Genomic DNA, 18,104 nt, shown 5'->3' with positions numbered 1-18,104 from the left:
AAAAAAAAAAAACTATAATGTAAATACTGGTAAGGAAGGACTTCTGCCATTTTGTTCTTTTTTTTCTATATGCCTTATGCTTTTTTGGTCCCTTTCTTCCTCTATTACTGCCTTTTGTATTTAGTTGGTTTATTGTAGTGAATTGTTTTCATTTTCTTTGTGAATATTTTTATTTTGTGTGTGTGTATGTATTTGTATAGAGAGGTTGTGGTTACCATGGGGATTACATTTAACATCCCAAATTTATAACAATGTAGTTTGGATTGATACCAACTTAACTTCAGGAGCATACAAAAACTTTGTTCCTGTACAGCTCCAATCCCCTCTTTATGTTGTTGCTGTCACAGATTATATCTTTATATACTGTGTGCGCAATAGCATCGGTTTATAATTATTTTATATGTTTTTCTTTAAAATCATGTAGGAAATAAAAAGTGGCATTACAAACCAAAAATCCTATAATACTGGCTTTTGTATTTCCCCATGTAGTTAACCTTTACTGGCTTCAAGTTACTGTGTAGTGTCCTTTCATTTCCTTTCATTTTCAACTTGAAGGACTCCCTTTTAGCATTTCTTATAGAGCAAGTCTAGTGGTTAACAAACTCCCTCAGCTTTTATCTGAGAATTTCTTAGTTTCTCCCTTGTTTTTGAAGGACAGTTTTGTCAGGTACAGAATTCTTTGACAGTTTTTCTTCTAGCACTTTAAAAATCTCAGTGCCTCTGGACTTCATGGTTTCTGATGAGAAGTTGGCTTGTATGTGATGAGTCACTTCTTCCTTACTGCTTTCAAGATTTTCTTTTTGTCTTTGGCTCTCAACAGTTTGATTATGTATCTAGATGTGGGTCTGAATTTTTCTCATGATTAATTGGTACATTCATGTCTTACATTAAATTTGGGAAATTTTCTGTCATTATTTCTTCAGAATTCTTTTTCCCTTTCCCTCCCATTTCTTTGACTCCCTAAATGCATATATTGTGATTTGCTTGTTGGAGTTCCATGGATCCCTAGGTTCTGTTCACTTTTCTTCATTCTTTTTCCCTTTCTGCTCAGACTGCATAATTTCAATTTTCCTGTCTTCAAGCCTGCTACTTCTGTCTGTTGCCTGCTCAGATCTGCTGTTGAACCCCTCTAGTGAATTCTTCATTTCAGTTATTATACTTTTCAACTCTAGAACTTCTCTTTGGTTCCTTTTCTATTTGTTGATATTCTCATTTTGTTCAGCATTGTTTTCCTGATTTCCTTTAGTTGTTTCTCCATATTTTCCCCTTAACTCTTGGAGTGTATTTAAGACAGTTGTTTGAAAGTCTGTCTTAGTTTGTCCAGTGTCTGGGCTTCCTCAGGGAAAGTTTCTGTCCATTTATTCTGTGCCTTTGAATGGACCATACTCCCCTCTTTCCTTGTATGCCTTGTAATTTTCTTTAAATTAAAACTGGACATTTGAATATTATAATGTTGTAACTCTGGAAATGAGTTTGTTTTCTATTTGTCATATGTTCTTGGTTCTTTTTTCCCTCTTTACCTGCTTTCTTTTGGATTATTTTTTATAATTCTCATTTTATCTTCTTAGGTTTAAGGAAATTTTTTAAATGGGAAAGTTATTGTATATGTACCTACTTCTTACCATTTCTAGTATTCTTCCTTTTGTGAAGATCTGAGTTACCTTCTGGTATCATTTCCTTTCTGCTTGAACAACTTTAGCATTTCTTTAGTGCAGGTCTGCTAGAGACAGAGTCTCAGCTTTTGTCTGAAAAAGTCTATTTCACTTTCATTTTTGAAAGTGTTTTCATTGGGCATAGAATTCTAGTTTGACAGTTTTTTTCAGTACAGTTAATGATGTTATTTCATTATCTTCTTTTTTATTTTATTTTTTATTGAAGTATAGTTAATTTACGATGTTGTGTTAGTTTCAAGTGTACAGCAAAGTGATTCAGTTATACATTTATATATATGTATATTTTTTCTCAGATTCTTTTCCATTATAGGTTACTACAAACTACTGAGTGTAGTTCACTGCGCTATACAGTGAACTACAGGTCTTTGTTGTGTACCTACTTTATATATAGTAGTATGTATATGTTAATCCCAAACTCCTAATTTATCTCTCCCCCACCTCCCTCTAATATTATTTAGAATTTTTGTATCCTTGTTCATAAGTGATATAGGAAAAGTGTAGGACCTTCTCATATTATCCTTCTTTGGTATTGTTATCAAAAGAATGTCCTTTCCGGTACTTCCCTGGTGGCACAGTGGTTAAGAACATGCCTGCCAGTGCAGGGGATACAGGTTCGATCCCTGATCCAGGAAGATCCCACATGCCGTGGAGCAACGAAGCCTGTGTGCCACAACTACTGAACCTGCATTCTAGAGCCCACGAGCCACAGCTACTGAGCCCATTGCCACAATTACTGAAGCCTGCGCCCTAGAGCCTGTGCTCTGCAACAAGAGAAGCCACCTTAATGAGAGGCCTGCACACTGCAGTGAAGAGTAGCCCTGCTCACTGCAATTAAAAAGAAAGCCCGGGGGGCTTCCCTGGTGTCGCAGTGGTTGAGAGTCCACCTGCCGATGCAGGGGACACGGGTTTGTGCCCCAGTCCGGGAGGATCCCACATGCTGTGGAGTGGCTGGGCCCATGAGCCATGGCCGCTGAGCCTGCGCGTCTGGAGCCTGTGCTCCGCAACGGGAGAGGCCGCGACAGTGAGAGGCCCACATACCGCAAAAAAAAAAAAGAAAGAAAGAAAAGAAAGAAAGAAAGCCCGGGGGGCTTCCTGGCGGCACAGTGGTTGAGAATCTGCCTGCCAATGCAGGGGACACAGGTTCGATCCCTGGTCCAGGAAGATCCCACATGCCACGGAGTAACTAAGCCCATGTGCCACAACCACTGAGCCTGTGCTCTAGAGCCCGTGAGCCACAACTACTGAGCCCGCCTGCCACAACTACTGAAGCCCACACCTAGAGCCCATGCTCCACAACGAGAGAAGCCACCACAGTGAGAAGCACGTGCACTGCAACAAAGAGTAGCCCCCGCTCGCCGCAACTAGAGAAAGCCCACACGCAGCGATGGAGACCCAACACAGCCAAAAATAAATAAAATAAATACATTTATGGGAAAAAAAAGAAAGCTCAGGACTTCCCTGGTGGCGCAGTGGTTAAGAATCCACCTGCCAATGCAGGGGACATGGGTTCAAGCCCTGGTCTGGGAAGATCCCACATGCTGCAGAGCAACTAAGCCCATGCGCCACAACTACTGAGCCTGCGCTCTAGAGCCCGCGAGCCACAACTACTGAGCCCACGTGCTACAACTACTGAAGCCTGCGCACCTAGAGCCCGTGCTCCGCAACAAGAGAAGCCACCGCAATGAGAAGCCCGCACACCGCAACAAAGAATAGCCCCCATTCACCGCAACTAGGGAAAGCCTGTGTGCAGCAACGAAGACCCAACACTGCCAAAAATTAATTGATTAATTAATTAATTTTTTAAAAAAGAATCTGCCTTCCAGTGCAGGGGACACAGGTTTGAGCCCTGGTCCCTGGTCCGGGAAGATCCCACATGCCATGGAGCACCTAAGCCCATGCTCCATAACTACTGAGCCTGAGCTCTAGAGCCTGCAAGCCACAACTACTAAAGCCCACGCACCTAGAGCCCGTGCTGCGCAACAAGAGAAGCCACTGCAATGAGAAACCCGCACACCGCAATGAAGAGTAGCCTCCGCTCGCTGCAACTAGAGAAAGCCCGCACACAGCAACGAAGACCCAATGCAGCCAAAAATAAATAAATAAATTTATATATTTATTTTAAAACCTCATTTGTAAAACCATTTAAACCTGGCATTTTCTTTGTGGGAATATTCTTTAGTGCTGATTCAGTATATTTAATGGTTATAAGGCTAGTCACATTCTGTTTGAGTCACTTTTGTCAAGTTATATTATTCTAGGAATTTGTCTTTTCAGACATGTTAGCTAGCATAAAGTTGTTCATATTCGCTTTTCAGTCTCTTTAGTTACCTAACATTGTGTCCTCTTTTGTTCTTGAGAAATCTCACCAGAGACTTGACTATTTTTCATCTTTGAAAGTTCCAGGTTTTGCCTTGTTGATTCTCTCTGCTGTATGATTTCTCTTTCTTTTTTTCCCTAACCTGTGTACCTAAGTCATTAATGTTCAGACTTTGTGTTAACTTCCTAAAGCTTATACACAAATAATCAAATTTCATGTATATGAAACACTGGCATGTAAAGGGCAAGCTTTAAAACTTTCAGAAGACATGAGAGGGTATCTTTCTGACCTTGGGAGCGTGAAAGGATTTATTAACAAGGCACACAGAAAAAGCTAAGTATTAAAGAAAAATTTAACTACATTATAATTAAGAACTTGTTAAAGAACTCCATAAAGTGAAAATTGCAAAAAATGAAAAGATACAAACTCCTAAAAAATATTTGTAATACAAATAACTAACAAATGGTTAATAACTAGAATATCTAAAGAACTATAAATCAATAAGAAAAGGACAAGTAGTTCAATAGAAAAATATTCGAAGTACCATAAACAGATATTTTTCACAGAAAGGGAAACATGACTAATAAACATAAAATCTAACCCTATTAGTAATACAAATCATTATCCCAGTGAAGTACCTTATACTTATTAGATTGGCAAAAGTGATAATTCTGAGTAATAGGATATACATCAGTGGGAACCTGGTACGTATTGCTGAGCTAGTGTGAATTGGCATCACATTGGAAGGCAATGTGGTACTATCTGGTGAAGTTTAACATCTACTTGCCTAAACCCAGCAATTCATTCCTTAGAGCAGGGTTCTCAAAGTATGATCTGCAGACTATTTCAGAGGGTCTGGGAAGTGAAGACTAAGATGTTATTTGCCAACTCAAAATAGATTAAAGACTTAATTGTAAGACCTGAAACTGTTAAAACTCCTAGAAGAAAACACAGGAAAAAAGACCTTGGTCTTGGCAATGATTTTTTTGGATATGACACCAAAAGCACAAACAACAAAAGCAAAAATAAATAAGTAGGATCACATAAACGAGAAATCTTGAACTAGAAAACTTAAAAGCTTCTGTACAGCAAAAGAAATGGTCGACAAAGTGAAAAGGCAGCCTATGGGAGAAAATATTTGCTAACCATATATCTGATAAGGGATTAATATCCAAAATATATAAGGAACTCACACAATTCAATAGCAAAAAAACACAAATAATGCAATTAAAAATGGGCAAAGAACCTGAATAGACACTTCTACAAAGCAAACATATAAATGGCCAACACGTTGATGAAAAAGATGCTCAACATCACTAATCATCAGGGAAATGCAAATAAATTATGATGTGTTTATACAGTAAAATAATATGACATAGGAAAAATTAAAGAAATACAGCTCCATGCAAAAACATGGGTGAATCTTAAAAACCCAGTGGAGGGGGCTTCCCTGGTGGCGCAGTGGTTGAGAATCTGCCTGCCGATGCAGGGGACATGGGTTCGTGCCCCGGTCTGGGAAGACCCCACATGCCACGGAGCGGCTAGGCCCGTGAGCCATGGCCGCTGAGCCTGCGCATCAGGAGCCTGTGCTCCACAATGGGAGAGGCCACAACAGTGAGAGGCCCGCGTACCGCAAAAAGAAAAAAACAAAAACCCAGTGGAGGGGCGACAATTCTCAGTAGACTAAACATAGTATGATACAGTATTTAGGGGTAAACATATATGTGATTAATAAAAACAAAAGCAAAGATAATGACAATTCATCATAGCCATTTTCTTTTGGCTGGAGTTGGAGTGGGGATGGAGGGGCCTGGGATAGGGGAAGACCCTACTACTAGATTCAGGCATATTAATAATCTAGTTCTTAGGTTTAGTGGTGAGTTGACAGATGCTCATTGTATTATTTTGCTTGGTAACTTTATGTTTCATCTTTTTGTATGTAGCAAATATTACAGAATAAAATTTTAAATTTCTTTAAAATATAGATGGGTGGCCACATGAGTTATTAAAAAAAATACATGGTATTCCACTGAATTGGGTACACAATAACGTATATCACCTGGGTAGGTTAAATATATTTGAGTTTATTGGGCAAGTCATATAACTTTTCTGTCTTGTCATAGAAGTGATCATAGCTTGTGAGCATTTACCATATGCCTGTTGTTCTAAATGGTACTTTGCATGTATTAAGCTATATAATCCTTCTAACAACTCCGTGCTCATGTATTAAGCTATATAATCCTTCTAACAACTCTATGAAATAGGAATTATTATATCCCTGTTTTAAAGATGAGCTCCTGAGGCATAGAGGTTAAAGCAACTTGTTGAAAGTTGCACAGCTAACAAGTAGAAGAGCCGGTATTTGAACCCACACAATCTGCCTCCAGGGCCTACACCTTTTAACTCCCCTGCTTATATCAATTGCTATAATAGCACTTACTTAATAAGTTTGTTATGATTAAAGGAGACTGTTGTTTGTGTGTGGGTGGTACTAGAGATGTCAGGTGCAGTTACCGAGATTATTAGGCCTCCTTGGGAACCTGTGAGTCCCCGTGAGAAGGGGAGGGTGGGTAGGGAAAGAAGCCAGTGAGAAGGAAATGCTGTCCTCCTAAGAGCCTTTGCCAATATGTTTGTATCTTCCCTTCTTCCAGAGACCATGGCGAGCCCAGGGAAAGACAATTATCGAATGAAGAGCTATAAGAACAATGCCCTAAACCCTGAGGAAATGAGGCGAAGAAGAGAGGAGGAGGGCATTCAGCTCCGGAAGCAGAAACGGGAGCAACAAGTGGGTTAGCCCAAGTATTCTCAAACGTGCTCTTCAGGGAGGCAGGCCAGCCACCATGGTTGACCTCCACCTTGCACTCTCACTTTCCTCTTGGGAAAGTAGCTTATCTCTGTGGGCCGCTCATCCAGCTTCCTTTGTTGTAAAGAAATTTTGGAAGCTTTGAGAAAGAACTGTCCCTTATTCCTTTTCCATAATTTAGAACAACTTGGACATCATTTATATCTTCAATATAACATTCTAGTGCTAACCCCTTGTTTTTACCCAGTAGTCACTGTTAGATCTGGCCGTCAAGGCCCAGCCCCAAGCCTGGCCCTTTAAGAATTTTGTCAGCCATCTGGGCTGCCTTACTTCTCTTTCTTGAGTCCATTCTTTGTAAGTCTCCCTAGAACTGAGATTGTATTAATGCCTCATCGTCTACACTGCCACGCACCATGCACCACACGCCACCACCAAATTGGTTCCTTGCCCAGATCTAGATGCTAACCTGCTTTTGCCCACCCTTTTGCTTTACCATTATTTCTTTCCTTCACAGCCTTTTATATGCATCACCTTTTATACAAAGGGCACAGGAATTTTAAAAGATTTTTTTTTGCTTATAAAAATGTTCTCCAAAAATGTAAACAATCTATAACATAGAAAGTAAAGCCCTTGAATATCTTTCCATATCAGTATATTAAGCTTGGCATTTTCTCATACAGTAGCATTCCTTGACAGTTATGCCATAATTTAACATTGGGTCATACTTTATTTTCTTTGTTTCGGTAAGAAGTCTTACCACCGTCTCTTCTCTTTATTTTCAGCTTTTTAAACGGAGAAATGTGGAGCTGATTAATGAAGAAGCCGCCATGTTCGATAGTCTCCTCATGGACTCCTATGTGAGCTCTACCACTGGGGTAAGACCCTTGCAAGCTTCCCAGGCAAGCTTGGGAAGTACCTGCTTCTACAGAACAGAAATTGGTCAGTTCACATCATCTAGTTAGCTTTACCAACAACCATGCTAAGCTCTTTATTCCATGGGCCCTTTTGTAGGTGGTCAACTTAAGGAGTCAGTAAGGATTCATCTCTGATGGAAACACCAGAGGAAACATTTAAGGGAAGCTATCAATTGCCTCAGAGGTTAAGAATCACTTCCAAATGTTCCAACTTGAAGCAGCTGTGGATTAAACACCTTCTGAGCCTGCTGTTACCCCTTCCTCTTGCCCTCAAGTCTTTAGAAAGGAGGATTCCAAACAGGATTATGAGCTCATATCTGGCTCTAGTATTGGTTTGCAAAGTCGTGAACCTGTTTTATGTTCTAGGAGAGCGTGATCACAAGAGAGATGGTGGAGATGCTCTTTTCTGACGATTCTGACCTGCAGTTAGCAACCACACAGAAATTCCGAAAACTGCTCTCCAAAGGTACAAAGCCTAGTCTTCCGCAGGGGGCCCTGCGTGACTTTAGCGTCTTGTTTCTTCTCACTGACCTCATCAACTATTCCCTTTCACTCATTCTGCTGTAGCCCTGCTGGCTTTGGTGTCCTTGGACACACAAGCCAGGCACATTCTTACCTTTGCACTGTCTATTTCCCCTGCCTGATATCCTTTACTTGCAGATAACTGTGTGACAGCTGCTACATTTCTATGATCAGATCCTACTTTCTCAGTAAAGCCTACCCTGACACGCTATCAGAAATTGCAGCTCCCCCCACCCCTGCAGCATTTTCAGTCTCCTTACCCTGCCCTACCTGTTCTTTTTTTTTCCTATTACACTTACTGCCTTCTGACATACCAGGATATTTCTCATCACGAGGATATAAGCTCTACGAGGGCATAGACTTTTGGTTTTGTTCACTACTGTATCCTCGATACCCAGAACCATGTCTGGCACATAGTTTGTGCTCAGTAAAAATTTGATGTATGATGGGAAAAATATTCCCTGAATTTTCTTCCTCCCAAGAAAAGAATGCTGGTCTTGGAAGGGAAGCGTTTAGACAAGGGTTGCTCCTCCCTTGGTCTTCTCTCCCTTAATTCTTTACTTGCTTAGGTAAGTAAGGTTAGTTACTTGCTTAGGTTTAGGAAGCCAAAGGTGAGCATAGTTAAATTAGGATTGGCTTTACTCTTTGGCATCTCAGCTATTTTATACAGTTCAAAAATGACCAGCTATTGTTTTTTTTATATATATATATATATAAATTTATTTATTAATTTATTTTTGGCTGTGTTGGGTCTTCGTTGTTGCATGCGGGCTTTCTCTAGTTGCAGTGAGCGGGGGCTACTCTTCATTGCAGTGCGCGGGCTTCTCATTGCGGTGGCTTCTCATTGTGGAGCACAGGCTCTAGGTGCACAGGCTTCAGTAGTTGCGGCACGCAGGCTCAGGAGTTGTGGCGCACGGGCTTAGTTGCTCCACGGCATGTGGGATCTTCCCGGACCAGGGATCGAACCCGTGTCCCTTGCATTGGCAGGCGGATTCTCAACCACTGCGCCACCAGGGAAGCCCCATGACCAGCTATTGTTAAAACTACCTCACCAAAAGGGAGTTTGGGAATGTTTAGAAGGATGGTCAGGAGTATCTAGGAAGGATGGTGGACTTACCCCCGTGAAAGCATTAGTCAGAGCCTCTCCTGACTTTTCCTCTCCCTCTTCCAGAACCTAGTCCTCCAATAGATGAAGTTATCAATACTCCAGGAGTGGTGGATCGGTTTGTGGAGTTTCTGAAGAGGAATGAGAATTGTACATTACAGGTGAGGCCTGGGGTGGAGAGTTACCAGATGAAAGCCCTTTTGCCGAGAAATTGTAGTGGCATGTTTCTACAGACACATCTCTTAGGATATAGACAAGATATTGAGGGAACATTTAAGAGATGCTGTTACCTCAGAGGTCTTGACCTCAATCAAATAAGAGACCCACAAACTCTTCCCTAAAACAATCTCAAAGGAAAGATACCAGAATATGACAGACTGATTATTCAGAGGTTATATTTTAAATTATAAATATAAATATATTGGGTTAGCCAAAAAGTTCGTTCGGGTTTTTCCGTAAGATGTTACAGAAAAACCTGAACGAACTTTTTGGCCAACCCTAGAGGTTCTAGTCCACTCCTAACCCTGAGGTGAACCATTTAGCTGCTCTGGGTCTCTCTTCTCACAAATGGGTAATGAGTCAATCCATTGGAACTTATTAGAAACTTGGCTGAAAGGGACTTTTAGAGACCCATCTCACTCTTATCCTGGTTTCAGAGATGAATAAAGTGAAGCTCGGGAAATAAAAACGTGACTTGCCAAAGGACTCATGGATGCAATGGTACTGCAGGACTAGACCTGGGACCATGGAAGCCCAATTCTGTCTCCCCATTATGTTATATCACTGCCAGTACCTCTTCCTATCATTTAAAGGTGGAGAGGGAAAGGCTTGTGTGGTTTTTTGTTTTTGTTTTTAAGTCAGGGGCAGGAGGCTTATTGCTGAGCCAGCTAGTAGGCATGGCTGCTCATCTGGAATGACCTCTCACTCATGGCTTTAATCTCACTTTCAGTTTGAAGCTGCCTGGGCTCTAACAAACATTGCCTCTGGAACCTCTCAGCAGACCAAAATTGTCATTGAAGCAGGGGCTGTCCCCATTTTTATAGAGCTGCTTAACTCGGACTTTGAGGATGTACAGGAACAGGTAATGCCCAAATTTAACTTAATTCTTTTTTTTTTTTACGGTACGCGGGCCTCTCACTGTTGTGGCATCTCCCGTTGCGGAGCACAGGAGACGTAGGCTCAGCAGCCATGGCTCACTGGGCCTAGCCTCTCCGTGGCATGTGGGATCTTCCCGGACCGGGGCATGAACCCGTGTCCCCTGCATCGGCAGGTAGACTCTCAACCACTGCACCACCAGGGAAGCCCTGGCTTAATTCTTGATGGTACCAGTGGTATAATATAAAGTATATTTTGTCTTTATCCCCAGTTAAGAGGTTAAGAGCAAAGAGCTCCTAAAAACATTGGGATTTTCTTAGTGATAGAAGTGTCTTTTGTTATTCCTAAAGAGCCCCTTTGGGACACACCTTGAGTCTCTGTGTCACCGCATTAGCGGTGACTCCGGGTGGGGCCCTAGATAGCTTCAGGAAGGGAGGTCTAGTCCTCAGAAAGACCAAATTTAGGATTAGAGGATTGGAACTCTCAGCCCCACCCCACCCCCACTCTTCCCACCCCTCCACCCCACCCTCCCCAGGGAGGTTAGAGGGGCTAGAGATTGGGTTATAAAAAGGCTTGAACAGTGAGATTCAGAGAGCTTCTGGGTTGGTGAACACTCAGTGTGCTGGGAAGGTGACGTGACTGGAGAGGGCTTGGAAGTTCTGTGCAACCCCACTCCTCAACCCATACCTTGCCCTGTGCATCTCTTCCGTTTAGCTCTTCCTGAGTTGTATATATTACAGTGAACTGGTAAACGTAAGTAAAGTGTTTTCCTGAGTTCTGTGAATCATTCTAGTGAATTATTGAACCTGAGGAGGAGCTTGTGGAACTCCTGAATTTATAGCCAGTTGGTGAGAAGTATGGGTAGCACCTGGGAATTGCAGCTAGTATCTAAATTGAGGGCAGTCTTGTGGGACTGAGCCCCTGGCCTGTGGGATCTGCCCTAACTCCGAGTTACTGTCAGAATTTAACTGAATTGACACAGTTGGTATCAGAGAATTGGTTGTTGGTGTAGAAAAAACTCCACACATTGGGCATCAGAGGTGGTGCTGGAAAAAAGACACCACAATACCCATTTCTCTGCACCTACAGATCATAAAAACCCAACTTCCATTTCTTCCACTGGTTGGATAGAAGTGGAGAGTGGTACTAGGGTTTTTTCCTATATTACTACATATAGGGTTGGTCCAATGAGGCTACAAGAATGCAATTTTCCCATCATTTTCTCCTTTTCTGGGGGGTGGGGACAAGGAGGTCTTGGTCTGGCTTCTCTGGCTGCAGTACAATGTCGGCCTGCCTCCCCCAGTGAACCAGGAACTCTCAGAGTTAAAATAGAGCAAGTGCTCAATTTTAACAAGGAGGGTACCTGAGCTTATTTAGTGTGTTTAAGGTCTTGATGGGGTGTTTGTCCTGGTTACTGGTGGGTGTCACTCTGTAGTTGTGAGTATAAAGTACTCACAGAAGCCTCTAGGGTCTGTGGGTGACAGTTCCATCGTCCCTTTTTTAGGCAGTCTGGGCACTGGGAAACATAGCTGGAGACAGCTCCGTCTGCCGAGATTACGTCTTGAACTGTTCCATCCTTAATCCTTTGCTAACGTGAGTAATTATTATCATCTGCACCTGGGGTATCTTTCCGGCAGCCATGTGGCAGATCTTTGGGGAGCAGTTTACCTTAAGACGATGAGTGAATACAAAAATGATAGAAGTGCATTCTCATTGCCAGAGTAAAAGATAGTATCTTTTGAGAGTAAGAAGATTGTGTCACTGGTCTGTGTCTTGTGCTTCCTCACTTTGTAGCACTGTAGAATCTCATGTTGGTCATACCTGTCTCATTGTTGAGCCAGAGGAGAGAGGAAGGACTAGCCCATCTGGAAGAATCTAACCTTCTCTACGGAATGCATTGATTTGCTATGGGTTTATGCCCAGTACATTGGAGAGCTCTGTTGTAAGCCACAGATCTAAGACCCCTTGCAGAGTCATCTGGATGCTCCCATCCCTTCCTCTGTACCCTTATAATAGAGCTACATCTAAACCAAAACAGGAAGGAGCTTTTCTTGAGAGGCCACAATCTCATAGGCTACTATTATAACTCCTTCTTGGGCCTGTCACAGAAAATCATTCCACAGTGCATGGCTAAAGCCCTCACACTAAACCTTCAGCTTTTATTTCCAAAGACAACAATACTCCTGTTTAGAACTTGTGGCCGCAGTTAAGGGCACAGTATGTCCTATCTTAAACGTTTAGCATGCTTACTCACAGTCCAGCCCTCTGTTTGTCCTTATTAGCTATGGTCTTAATAAGCCACAGCTGGTCCTAATCCTCTGTGAAGATGTAGGTCGGCCTCCGGGGCCAAACAGGCTCACTTAACTTAAATCTATGGGTAGGAAGAAACAGGCTTCTAGAGTCTTAGGGGTCTGATTGGATTTGCTCCTGGGGTTCCTAGGCAACAGCTCTATGAAAAGAGCTTCATTGCTCAGGATCTGGCTTTGCTGTCCCCTTCAGGCTACTTACCAAGTCCACACGACTGACAATGACACGGAATGCAGTCTGGGCCCTGTCAAACCTGTGCCGAGGCAAGAACCCACCCCCAGAGTTTGCAAAGGTAAGAGAGCTTCTCTTTTTTAAAAAAAAAAAAAAATTATTTATTTATTTATCTGGTTGCACTGGGTCTTAGTTGCGGCAGGTGGGCTCCTTAGTTGTGGCATGCATGTGGGATGTAGTGCCTTGACCAGGGATTGAACCTGGGCCCCCTGCATTGGGAGCACAGAGTCTTATCCACTGCGCCACCAGGGAAGTCCCAAGAGAGCTTCTTACCAATTCCTGAGTGAAAGCAGGTTCCTTCATATGGAGGAATTTTGATATGGGAAGTTTTCAAGTCTTTGGGGAACCCTCAGAGTCTCATCCTTGGGAAACTGAAAAAGGCAGTCGTGAATGAAGTGATCTTATATGCCTGGATGGTAAAGTGAAAATGTGGGCCTGATGGCTTAATGTAGTAGAAATCTCCAGGTCTTAGACTTACTAAGTAGAGGAGGGCTCAGCGATGTTAGGGTTAGTGGTAGAGATGATGTAACCATGTCCACCTGAGTCCCTCTCTCTCTGCTTCCAACAGGTCTCCCCCTGTTTGCCTGTGCTGTCTCGCCTACTCTTCAGCAGCGACTCAGACTTGCTGGCAGATGCTTGCTGGGCCCTTTCTTATCTGTCTGATGGCCCCAACGAGAAGATCCAGGCAGTCATAGACTCTGGAGTCTGCCGGAGATTGGTCGAACTTCTAATGTGAGTGATCTCAGTTAGAAAGGGTACAGATTCCCTAAGCTTCTCCAACTCAGAACTGCAGTCAGCAGTCTGCTGCCCTATCCAAAGGTCTGGAGCCATGAGTGTTGCTGGCCTTGGTGGTCAGCCGAGTTGAATGCCATGTGCTGGCCCTCTACTGATCAGATCGCCCTCCTCTGTAGGCACAACGATAACAAAGTGGCTTCTCCTGCTCTGAGAGCTGTGGGTAACATCGTCACCGGGGATGACATCCAGACCCAGGTAAGGAGGAGGAGGACAGCTGTCTATGGACAAAATCCTTCCCTGCCACAGACTTTGGTCCTGGTAGGAGGCAACATGATCTAGGAGAGAAAGCATAGGCTTGAGTGAAAAATTCCAGCTCTGCCACTTTCTATATTATTTGGGGGCAACTTGGTTGCCTTCACTTTTTTCTATAAATTGGAAGCAAGTCATCATCCATTGGGTGCTGTTGAAGAAAAACTAAATGGAATAACCTGACTCACTACCTGGGACATTGTAAAGTAATTGTTAACAGATTTTGAGTTATGGTACCTTTGAAATACTAAAAGCTATGGAACCTCACCCCTGCTTCCTAGACCTTTAGAATCCCATGTCTCTTGTTACTCTCCTGTTAGTAACACTTCCATTGAGAGCACAGTATACAGTGTTTCTCTGTTCAAAGGCTAGAGATCTGAGTATTCTTTGCATCTTGAGTAGTTTGCATAATTCTGTGGGATTCTTAACAAATTTCTTACAGGTGAGCAGTCTCACTCAAGCCCACACTCATTTTCTAGGTCATTCTTTTGTGTTTGTGTGTGCACGCATGTGCCTGTGTGTACAGATATTCATAACTTTTTCTGTTTTTACGATTTTTAAGTATAGTTCACTGGCATTAAGTACATTCACATTGTTATTCAACCATCACCGCCATCCATCTCCACCACTTTTGCATCATTCCAAACTGAAACTCTGTACCCTTTAAATAATAACTTCCCATTTCCCCCTCCCCTCATCCTTTGGTAACCACCATACTACTTTCTGTCTCTTAGGAGTTTGACTACTCTAGGTACCTCATATAAGCCGAACCATATATATTTGTCCTTTTGTTTCAGCTTATTTCACTTAGCATAACGTTTTCAAGGTTCATCCATATTTTAGCATGTCACACCTTCATTCCTTTCTGTGGCTGGATAATATTCCAAGTGTGCATATGCTACATTTGGTTTATTTACTCATCTGTTGGTAGACACTTGGGTTGCTTCCACCTTTTGGCTAGTATGAATAATGCTGCATTGAGTATTGCCATACAAGTATCTGTTTGAGTCCCTGCTTTCAGTTCTTCTGGGTATATATCCGGAGGTGGAATTATTGGATCATATGGTAATTCTGTGTTTAAGATTTTGAGGAACCACCATACTGTTTTGCACACAAAACAGTGCAATGGCTGCGCCATTTTACATTCCCACCAGCAGTGTACCGGGTTCCAATTTCTCCGCATCTTTACCAACACTTGCGTTGCCTGGATTTTTTAAGGATAACTATTCTAATAAGCGTGAAGTTGTATCTCACTGAGGTTTTGATTTGCATTTCCCTAATGATTAGTGATGTTTGGCATCTTTTCATGTGCCTATTGGCCACCTGCATTTAAAAAATTTTTTTTTGTATATTCTGGATATTAATCCTTAGCAGATATATGATATGTATATACTTTCTCCCATTCTGTGATTTGTGTAATTCACTATGTTGATGGTGTCTTTTGGTACCCAAAAGTTTTAAATTTTGATTAAGTCCAGTTTATCTAATTTTTCTTTTGTTGCCTATGCTTTTGGTGTTCTAGGTCATTCTTAATTGTTCAGCCCTCCCTTGCCTCCTCCACTTGCTGAGCAGCTCCAAGGAGTCAATCCGAAAGGAAGCTTGTTGGACCATTTCAAATATCACTGCTGGCAACAGGGCTCAGATACAGGTAGAACAAGCAGGAGGGAAGTTGGGGGGGGCAGCAGGTAGAAAGGCCTGGGGACATGAGACATTGCGGGATATTGCCCTCTAGAAGAAAAACTTTATTTCCCTTTTGAAATTGGGGTCAATGGATGCTATCAGTCAAAGATTTTGTGTAACAGAAGCCAGGTTCCTCTGTAGCGTCTTACCTATGTGAAAAGAACTTTCAGGAAGGGGAAGATGTCTTAATCTTTTAGCTGATTTGGGGTCTGGATTTGCTTATCCTTCTTGAAGTGACTTTCTTTCCTCCCCCACACCCCACCCTCCACCCCCCAATTCTTCTCAGGCTGTCATAGATGCAAATATCTTCCCTGTGTTGATTGAAATCCTTCAGAAAGCAGAGTTCCGTACAAGGAAAGAGGCAGCCTGGGCCATCACCAATGCCACATCAGGAGGAACCCCTGAACAAATCAGGTATCACAGTCCTTTCCCATTGTCTTGAGTGATATGTGTACTCTACCTCTTGGCTCACAGTTTACATGTGACCTCTAAACTGCCTTTTCTGGGATAGGTCTGCCCCTGTCCAGTAGGGTTTAACTGGTAAGCTGCTAGAGTGTAGCATGGGAATCTGAAGTAGATTCCTATAAACCATGTACCTCTTTTCCCTCCTGGAGAATGGAAACTTATGACACAGACATCTCTCTCCTCTGCCTCTTTCTACCCTCAAGAGAATTTAAATCTATGTAATTCTCAATTATCCATACAAATGAAAGAGAACCATGCTATGGCTCATTCAGAGCAGCTTCTTTGGGAAATCATTTTTGGCAGTGATACTTGGGAGAAGCAAATAGGAAAGCTATTTTGTGCGAGGATGCTCTTTGATTTTGGTTTCCATTATCAACTTGAGTAGGAGTGATGGGAATTGGAGAAGTGCCTTGCCTTCAGCTTGTAGCTTAGGAAGGGGAATATATTCAGTATAAATAAAACCTTAGGAGAAAGGATAACCACTGAGTGAAGCTTTTGAGGATACAGGGTTGTAAATGGCATTTTGGACAGGAAAAAGCATAAGTAAAGGTACAAAAATCAGAAACCTGGAGACCTTTACTGTTTGACTGGAATGTAATATTCTCGGAAGGGAATAATGAGAGGGGAAGCTAGAAAAGGTTAGGAGCCAGATTGTATTGTTATGACTGTAGAGCTGGGACTACAGAAATTTTAGGCAGGGAAATGATGTGTTCAAAGTAGGTAATACTGCAGCAAGGAGACATTAGAGACAAAGAGGAGGAATCCATGGCAGCCTTCTACATGGAAATGAACTAAACCAGTAGCATTGGGAGGGTGATGAGTTTGAGATAAAGGATGGATGGTTATGAAAGCTCAGTCAGAGTGAATTGCTGAGAGCATCGATGTGTGTGAGGGAGACCTAGAGGCCCCATAGCACCTGCCTGGCACCTCCCTTGCCTTGTCTTAATTTAGAACTTACCTGGTCTCTGCCCCTCAGGTACCTGGTCTCCCTGGGCTGCATCAAACCCCTGTGCGACTTGCTGACTGTGATGGATTCAAAGATTGTGCAAGTCGCCCTCAATGGACTGGAGAACATCCTTCGGCTCGGAGAGCAAGAGGGCAAGCGCAGTGGCTCAGGGGTCAATCCCTACTGTGGCCTCATCGAGGAAGCCTATGGTAAGTGCCCTCTCCCCAACCTCACCTCTGCCGTAAGTAGAGAGAAACTCTGAAATAGTATACATATGTGAGGGTGTGTGTTTTGAGGGGGTCATCATTGAATGCAAGGTTTTATCCCACCAGTTCCATTTCCTCTGAGGAGCAGTAGATGAGTTCTGTTTCTGATAGGCTCTACCTAGTAAGTAGGTTATGGTACAGATGCAAAAATAAAGCTCCAGAATTGATAATAGAATCAGGAGCTGGAAGGCATGTTTTCAGCTGAGTTTTTTTTTTTTTTTTTTTTTTTTTTTTGCGGTATGCGGGCCTCTCACTGCCGTGGCCTCTCCCTTTGCGGAGCACAGGCTCCGGACGCGCAGGCTCAGCGGCCATGGCTCACGGGCCCAGCCGCTCCGCGGCATGTGGGATCCTCCCGGACCGGGGCACGAACCCGCATCCCCTGCATCGGCAGGCGGACTCTCAACCACTGCGCCACCAGGGAAGCCCTCAGCTGAGTTTTTAGCAGCAAGTTCTTTTCTTTCTTTTGTTTTGTTTTTCCATTACAGTTTATTACAAGATATTAAATATAGTTCCCTGTGCCATACAGGAGGTCCTTGTTGTTTATCTGTTTTGTTAATAGTAGTTTGTATCTGCTAATCCTAAACTCCTAATTTATCCCTCCCCACCCTTTCACCTTTGGTAACCATAAGTTTGTTTTCTATGTCTGTGAGTCTTTTTTTGTTTTGTAAATAAGTTCATTTGTATCATTTTTTAGATTCCACATAAGTGATATCATATGATACTTGTCTTTTCTCTG

At 42.6% G+C, this 18,104-nt stretch overlaps 1 protein-coding gene across 2 annotated transcripts in view; it reads left to right on the top strand.

The window, feature by feature from the left end:
- KPNA6 (karyopherin subunit alpha 6) overlaps window positions 1-18,104 on the top strand; it is a 49,287-nt gene that overhangs the window by 24,533 nt on the left and 6,650 nt on the right. The window contains exons 2-13 of one of the 2 annotated variants that reach the window (XM_082861426.1): window positions 6,642-6,775; window positions 7,576-7,650; window positions 8,074-8,173; window positions 9,401-9,495; window positions 10,284-10,415; window positions 11,934-12,022; window positions 12,929-13,028; window positions 13,536-13,699; window positions 13,879-13,957; window positions 15,534-15,659; window positions 15,978-16,105; window positions 17,133-17,311. In XM_082861426.1, coding sequence (XP_082717552.1) covers window positions 6,642-6,775; window positions 7,576-7,650; window positions 8,074-8,173; window positions 9,401-9,495; window positions 10,284-10,415; window positions 11,934-12,022; window positions 12,929-13,028; window positions 13,536-13,699; window positions 13,879-13,957; window positions 15,534-15,659; window positions 15,978-16,105; window positions 17,133-17,311 — 1,401 coding nt within the window. Of the gene's footprint in view, window positions 1-6,641; window positions 6,776-7,575; window positions 7,669-8,073; window positions 8,174-9,400; window positions 9,496-10,283; window positions 10,416-11,933; window positions 12,023-12,928; window positions 13,029-13,535; window positions 13,700-13,878; window positions 13,958-15,533; window positions 15,660-15,977; window positions 16,106-17,132; window positions 17,312-18,104 lie in introns of both variants that reach the window. The other variant, XM_082861425.1, reaches the window with a different exon arrangement.

This window comes from Leucopleurus acutus (assembly GCF_964270905.1).
Source record: "Leucopleurus acutus genome assembly, chromosome: 2".
Taxonomy (NCBI): domain Eukaryota; kingdom Metazoa; phylum Chordata; class Mammalia; order Artiodactyla; family Delphinidae; genus Leucopleurus; species Leucopleurus acutus.
Note: the sequence above shows the minus strand (reverse complement) of the source record. Positions and strands in the feature narration are given on the sequence as shown.